General features: G+C 47.5%; 2 protein-coding genes across 6 annotated transcripts in view; both read right to left on the reverse strand.

The window, feature by feature from the left end:
• Window positions 1–1,993, reverse strand: part of cep192 (centrosomal protein 192) — a 57,926-nt gene extending 55,933 nt beyond the window's left edge. For all 5 annotated transcript variants that reach the window (XM_042318011.1, XM_042318014.1, XM_042318012.1 and 2 more), the window contains exons 1-2: window positions 1,950–1,993; window positions 492–633 (exon numbers count right to left, since the gene is read on the reverse strand). In XM_042318011.1, the coding sequence (XP_042173945.1) occupies window positions 492–633; window positions 1,950–1,961 (154 nt within the window). In that variant the 5' untranslated portion in view covers window positions 1,962–1,993. The remainder of the gene's footprint in view (window positions 1–491; window positions 634–1,949) is intronic.
• A 1,209-nt stretch (window positions 1,994–3,202) lies between these two features.
• LOC121845854 (centrosomal protein of 192 kDa-like) lies at window positions 3,203–5,582 on the reverse strand. Its single transcript, XM_042318015.1, has 4 exons — window positions 5,284–5,582; window positions 4,642–4,861; window positions 4,221–4,331; window positions 3,203–3,425 (listed from the first exon to the last, which is right to left on the reverse strand). Exons 2-4 carry the CDS (start codon window positions 4,806–4,808, stop codon window positions 3,218–3,220), a joined length of 486 nt encoding a protein of 161 aa, XP_042173949.1. The 5' UTR covers window positions 4,809–4,861; window positions 5,284–5,582; the 3' UTR covers window positions 3,203–3,217.
• Between the last annotated feature and the right edge of the window lie 2,452 nt (window positions 5,583–8,034).

Here is an 8,034-nt window from a genome sequence, read left to right on the forward strand (position 1 = left end):
AGATTACTTGTTGGTTATTACTGCATTGTCGGAACTAGAAGCACAAGCATTTCGCTACACTCGCATTAACATCTGCTAACCATGTGTATGTGACAAATAAAATTGGATTTGATTTGAGAAACCCAGCCTAAAACCCCAAACAGCAAGCAATGCAGGAGTAGAAGCACGGTGGCTAGGAAAAACTCCCTAGAAAGGCCAAAACCTAGGAAGAAACCTAGAGAGGAACCAGGCTATGTGGTGTGGCCAGTCCTCTTCTGGCTGTGCCGGGTGGAGATTATAACAGAACATGGCCAAGATGTTCAAATGTTCATAAATGACCAGCATGGTCCAATAATAATAAGGCAGAACAGTTGAAACTGGAGCAGCAGCACGGTCAGGTGGACTGGGGACAGCAAGGAGTCATGTCAGGTAGTCCTGGGGCATGGTCCTAGGGCTCAGGTCCTCCGAGAGAGTAAGCCTCATGCTGTGCTATGAAAGGGGTGGGGCCTCACCTGTGACATCACTGTTCATGCTGTCCACAGACATGAGCTTCTCATTGGCCAGGAAGCTGGAGACACTCCCACTGAAGCGGTCGCTGTCGGCTCCGTCACTGGCCAGACTCTGGTCGTCCACGGTACCTGGGAGGGATCGGACCTGGATCACAGAGACAGAATTACAACTACATTCTGGTATCATGCGAGGCCACCACCCATACTGGACCCTAAAGGGGAGGCCACCACCCATACTGGACCCTAAAGGGGAGGCCACCACCCATACTGGACCCTAAAGGGGAGGCTACCACCCATACTGGACCCCAAAGGGGAGGCTAGGCACCCATACTGGACCCTAAAGGTCTAGCACCCATACTGGACCCTAAAGGTCTGGACAGGGAGAGGCTACCACCCATACTGGACCCTAAAGGGGTGGCTACCACCCAAACTCGACCCTAAAGGGGTGGCTACCACCCATAATGGACCCTAAAGGTCTGGACAGGGGAGGCTACCACCCATACTGGACCCTGAAGGAGGAGGCTACCACCCATACTGGACCCTAAAGGGGAGGCTACCACCCATACTGGACCCTAAAGGTCTGGACAGGGGGAAGGAGAGGTGGCTACCACCCATATTGTACCCTAAAGGCCTGGGCAGGAGGAGGCTACCACCCATACTGTACCCTAAAGGCCTGGGCAGGAGGAGGCTACCACCCATACTGGACCCTAAAGGAGAGGCTACCACCCATACTGGACCCTAAAGGTCTGGACAGGGGGAAGGAGAGGTGGCTACCACCCATACTGTACCCTAAAGGCCTGGTCAGGAGAGGGTACCACCCATACTGGACCCTAAAGGTCTAGACAGGGGGGGGAGGCTACCACCCATACTGGACCCTAAAGGTCTAGACAGGGGAGGCTACCACCCATACTGGACCCTAAAGGTCTAGACAGGGGAGGGTACCACCCATACTGGACCCTAAAGGTCTAGACAGGGGGAGGCTACCACCCATACTGGACCCTAAAGGGGAGGCTACCACCCATACTGGACCCTAAAGGTCCGGACAGGGGAGGGTACCACCCATACTGGACCCTAAAGGCCTGGGCAGGGGGAAGGAGAGGTGGCTACCACCCATACTGGACCCTAAAGGAGAGGCTACCACCCATACTGGACCCTAAAGGAGAGGCTACCACCCATACTGGACCCTAAAGGTCCCTAGACCAGGTCTAGACAGGGGAGGCTACCACCCATACTGGACCCTAAAGGTCTAGACAGGGGGAGGCTACCACCCATACTGGACCCTAAAGGTCTAGACATAGAGGCACCACCCATACTGGACCCTAAAGGATCTGATAGGACATCACTGATCTCAACATAGTGAAGGCAGGCTACCACCCATACTGGACCCTAAAAGGTCAGGACCAGGCAAGGAGACGGACATCACTGATCTATCACAGTGAAGGACAGAGACCAGCCTGATACCTTTAGATCCATAAAGTCCCTATTAACCAGGTTGGTGAAGGACAGAGACCAGACATCACTGATCCCGTGAAGGACAGGAGCCTGAGACTGATAGGGAGATGAGAAATTCAGTTAGTTGGTTTGTTAGCTAACATAGCACACCAGCCTGACGGACATCACTGATCTATCAACTAGTGAAGGACAGAGACCAGCCTGACGGACATCACTGATCTATCAACTAGTGAAGGACAGAGACCAGCCTGACGGACATCACTGATCTATCAACTAGTGAAGGACAGAGACCAGCCTGACGGACATCACTGATCTATCAACTAGTGAAGGACAGAGACCAGCCTGACGGACATCACTGATCTATCAACTAGTGAAGGACAGAGACCAGCCTGGTGGACATCACTGATCTATCAACTAGTGAAGGACAGAGACCAGCCTGGTGGACATCACTGATCTATCAACTAGTGAAGGACAGAGACCAGCCTGATGGACATCACTGATCTATCAACTAGTGAAGGACAGAGTTAATCAAGACCACGTGGTACATCAGGTTTACCTCTCAATAATAAAACTACCACTACTAATAATACCACCACCACTACTAATAATACTACTACTACCACTACTAATAATACTACCACCACCACTATGGGGAGGCAGGGAAGCCTAGTGGTTAGAGCATTGGGAAGGTTGCAAGTTAAAGTCCCCGAGCTGACAAGGTACAAATCTGTTGTTCTGCCCCCTGAACAGGCAGTTAACCCACTGTTCCTAGGCAGTCATTGAAAATAAGAATTTGTTCTTAACTGACTTGCCTGGATAAATAAAGGTAAAATAAATAAAACTAATAAGACTAATAATAATAATACTACCACCACTAATAATAATACTGCCACTACTACCACCGCTGCTAATAATAATACTACCACGACTACTAATACTACCACCACCACCACTACTAATACTACTACTACCACCACCACCACCACCACTAATACTACCACTAATAATCATAATACTAATACTACCACCAAACTAATACTACACCACTACTAATAAATAATAATAATACCACCAAAATAATAATACTACTACTACCAAATAATAATAATACTACCACCACTACTAATACTACCACTAAAAATAATACTACTACTACTAATAAATGCTATTTATCAGACGCTTTTATCCAAAACCACTTAGTGACGTGTGGATACCATTTGACTTATGGGTGGCCCCTGGAATCGAACCCACAACCCTGGCATTGCATGCACCATGCTCTACCAACTGAGCCACACAAAACCACAAACCAAGGTAAATGGTACAGTGTTACCGTCTCTATGGTCAGAGTGTCTTGCAGGGAGAGGTTCAGTCTGGGTGTTGGGGCCGAGGGAGGAGGCTCTAGTCCTGGGCTCTGTCTCGTCCAGATTCACCTTCACCAGCATGTCTGAGAACCGGTTGGCTGCTATGAAGTCATCTGCATCATCTCTGAGAGGTGGAGAGAGAGAGAGGGGATCCATGTGAGCAACATCATTCACTGAAGCAAACATGGGGGATATTCACATCCCAAACCGCATGATAAAGCACTGGGGGACGGCAGTACACCGTGTGGTAAAGCACTGGGCAACGGCAGGACGCTGTGAGGTAAAGCAGGACGCAGTGCGGTAAAGCACTGGGGGACGGCAGTACACCGTGAGGTAAAGCACTGGGGACGGCAGTACGCTGTGAGGTAAAGCACTGGGGAACGGCAGTACGCTGTGAGGTAAAGCAGGACGCAGTGCGGTAAAGCACTGGGGGACAGTACGCTGTGAGGTAAAGCAAAGCACTGGGGAGGACGGCAGGACGCTGTGGGGAGGTACACCGTGAGGTAAAGCACTGGGGGACGGCACTAAAGCACTAAAGCACTGGGGACGGCAGTACACGTGGGGACGCAGCCGTGAGGTAAAGTACGCTGTGAGGTAAAGCACTGGGGAACGGCAGGACGCTGTGAGGTAAAGCACTGGGGAACGGCAGGACGCCGTGCGGTAAAGCACTGGGGAACGGCAGGACGCCGTGAGGTAAAGCACTGGGGAACAGCAGGACGCTGTGAGGTAAAGCACTGGGGACGGCAGTACACCGTGAGGTAAAGCACTGGGGAACGGCAGGACGCCTTAACCCTGCATTTCTCTGGTTCTCCTACATTTTTCAACTTCAGAGAACAATGTGCTCCTTGGAAAACAAGTCAGCATAGAGCCCTGCATGACATGACTTCCACGGCTGCTAAAACAAACTCCTGATACTCACAGCTCATCTTTGAAGCTGAGGGCGAATTGTCCCTGCTCCTTGTTGTTGGACTGAGAGTTAGCCAGAGAGAGCCGTCCGTCCTCCAGATATGACGCCTGGACAGCATTTACTCTGGAGAGAAAGGAGTGAGATTCATTTATAGCAGTCAGATCGTTATGAACACTGATCAGAGCTACATAACGGTAATGCTGCTTTAGAAGGTCCTGAGCCAGAACCCCTATAGTTCTGCAGGGCCTTGTGTTCCAGTGACAGGTACTGAGCCAGAACCCCTATAGTTCTGCAGGGCCTTGTGTTCCAGTGACAGGTACTGAGCCAGAACCCCTATAGTTCTGCAGGGTACTGAGCCAGAACCCCTATAGTTCTGCAGGGCCTTGTGTTCCAGTGACATTGCTGCTGATGTTAAGTGGTGCTGCTGACCCACCTGTTGTCGGCCCCAGCTCTAATTTTAGCCACGGTGGAGGCAGCTACGGGCAGCCCCAGGGTGGAGGCCAGGGTGATGTTCCCCAGGGTGGCACGGCTGCTGCCCACAGAGCTAGACAGGAAACTGGGGAATGCCTCATCCTCGATGTTGCTGAAACTCTCGGTCATGATGTTGGGCTACGGTTAGGCCCGCTACCTCAGGTTCTACTGCAGACCATCAACTGAGTGGAGAGAAAGACAAAAAAAAATCATCACAATTGCTGATAAACATGTCAGTCAGACGAGCAACACCGCAGTTCATAGTGGAAAGTGTGTTGTAGTTCAAACAAACACTGACATCCTCCTTGTGATGTTCAAAGACTCTGAAATACCCAGTCAACTCACTCCAGTCCAAACTCAAGCAACAAGTTAACCAACAACACAAAGTAAAACAAGATACTGTCACATTGTCCCATCTAGATGAATATTAGATGGACAGATAAATGTAGTCAATGTAGCCAGTCATTTTTGTTTTGTCGTTGTGGCCTGACAAAACATAACTTGTGTTGACACGGAGGAAAGTTTGTCAAGGCAAGTTATAGTTAACTACAAACACTTTAACCAAAGTGGATGTACACACAAATAAACCTTTTATCTAACTTACTGAATAGTTTAAGGCCAGGACTTTCCCCAAAATACCGAAAGTAAACAGCGTTACAATGTTCACAACAAATGAAGAAGCTTCTTCTCTCCCGGAGTGAAAACCGACGAGACGGAGCCGCAAGACACCGTAACCTTACTGTTTCTAAAGTAACAACACGTTTAAGTGATTATTTCGCTACACAATTAACTAAAAGTTAAGAGAATTATCTATTTTCATAGCCAGTTGTAAGTGTAACGTATTTTGTCGGTAACGAACTGTAGCAGGAGCCTCGGAGAAACACTGTATTCGGTTGGACCAATCACAGGAAGCCCGCGCTAAGCGACCATCACTATGGGCGGGACGGAGGCAGGAAAGAGACGTTTTGATTGGACTAACCTCTTTGACCGTGTGAAAGGATGTATCACCATTGGATTGTTATCTTGTCATTTAACTATAATTAGTTCAATTGTAGAGGCCTATTCACATACATATATATATATATATATATATATATATTCTGAAAGTATAGCATTGGATTTAAGTGCTTCTCATCACTAATTGTTGTCATTTCTAGTTAAATTGTATATTATTTTTGCTCATGAAATGTATATGATATATATTCAAAATGTGTAGCACTTGTTGCAGATTCAATAGGATCCATACCATATCATCCATCCTAAGTCTAAGGAGTGGTCAGGAACTTGCAGGAGTATCATATGTTCCCCACAGCAGCTGCAGCCATCACTTGGCTAGTTGACAGCTGCACAGTCAATACAACACACCATACCAATGCTGACCGACTCCCATCTTTCTACAGACTTCAAAGATACTTGCTGTGATTTGTGTACAGTATGAGAAGGACAAGACAGTTTCATGAGAGAAACCCAGTGTTAGAATGTAAAGTGCCCAGGGCCCTCAGTCTGATAGTTTCATGAGAGAAACCCAGTGTTAGAATGTAAAGTGCCCAGGGCCCTCAGTCTGATAGTTTCATGAGAGAAACCCAGTGTTAGAATGTAAAGTGCCCAGGGCCCTCAGTCTGATCGTTTCATGAGAGAAACCCAGTGTTAGAATGTAAAGTGCTCAGGGATTTCAGAACAGAATCCAGGCTCAGACCATGTGATGCCTCTGGATCACTATGTATTACTCTAAAGGCTGATTCACATGGTAGTCAGTCATGGATGACACATTGTGAGTGTATAGGCTGATTCACATGGTAGTCAGTCATGGATGACACATTGTGAGTGCACACATGGGATACACAGCTACATTGTATAACCGCGTTGGGTTTTAATGTTACTGTGGTGATGGTATAGTCAGTTTTGACATTTAAATGAGCATTTATTCTTTAAAATCTCTCATATGCATCGACTAGCCCCCATTTCATTAATGCAACAACATTAGGCTTGAAATTAAACACACACACAGGAATAACACACGCAATAATTACACCCACACAAATAACACCCACAGGAATTACTCCCACATGAATTACTCCCACAGGAATTACACCCACATGAATTACACCCACATGAATTACACCCACAGGAATTACTCCCACATGAATTACTCCCACAGGAATTACACCCACATGAATTACACCCACATGAATTACTCCCACATGAATTACTCCCACATGAATTACACCCACATGAATAACACACGCAGGAATTACACCCACATGAATTACACCCACATGAATAACACCCACATGAATAACACACGCAGGAATTACACCCACATGAATAACACCCACATGAATAACACCCACAGGAATTACACCCACAGGAATTACACCCACATGAATTACACCCACAGGAATTACACCCACATGAATTACACCCACACGAATAACACACGCAGGAATTACACCCACATGAATAACACACGCAGGAATTACACCCACATTAATTACTCCCACAGGAATTACACCCACATGAATAACACACGCAGGAATTACACCCACAGGAATTACACCCACATGAATTACACCCACACGAATAACACACGCAGGAATTACACCCACATGAATAACACACGCAGGAATTACACCCACATTAATTACTCCCACAGGAATTACACCCACATGAATAACACACGCAGGAATTACACCCACAGGAATTACACATGCAGGAATTACACACGCAGGAATTACACCCACAGGAATTACACCCACATGAATAACACACGCAGGAATTACACCCACAGAGCCACGGTCTTGTAAAGACACATTCCAACACAGTGATGTGAGTTTGAACCGCAGGCACCGTAGTAAACCAGCATGTTGGTTTTTAATTAAATAAAAACCAAGATCAAATATATCTAGAGAATCATCACTCACAGCTCTGGGAGACTACACCTGGGCCGACTGCCAGGGAGGCAGACTGCCAGGGAGGAGAATTGTCAGTCAGCACTAGGGCTGTTTACATATGGAGGGACTATCGTAAACAAAATGTCTAAGAAATCATTACATTTTTGCTCATGAAGATTCACTGGTTTTATGCACCAACCAAACTGTTCTGGGAGAGGGGAAGGTCTTCTTCTGATTAGTCACTAAGAAGAAGAGTATCCTCCCAGTCAGCTGTGTTCAGGCAGGGTGTTGAGGGCTCTAGAGGGTCAGCCATGTTCAGGCAGGATGTTGAGGGCTCTAGAGGGTCAGTGTTGAGGGGTCTGGAGGGTCAGTCGTGTTCAGGCAGGGTGTTGAGGGCTCTAGAGGGTCAGTGTTGAGGGGTCTGGAGGGTCAGTGGTGTTCAGGCAGGGTGTTGAGGGCTCTAG

Source organism: Oncorhynchus tshawytscha, unplaced genomic scaffold (assembly GCF_018296145.1).
Source record: "Oncorhynchus tshawytscha isolate Ot180627B unplaced genomic scaffold, Otsh_v2.0 Un_contig_4748_pilon_pilon, whole genome shotgun sequence".
Lineage (NCBI taxonomy): Eukaryota > Metazoa > Chordata > Actinopteri > Salmoniformes > Salmonidae > Oncorhynchus > Oncorhynchus tshawytscha.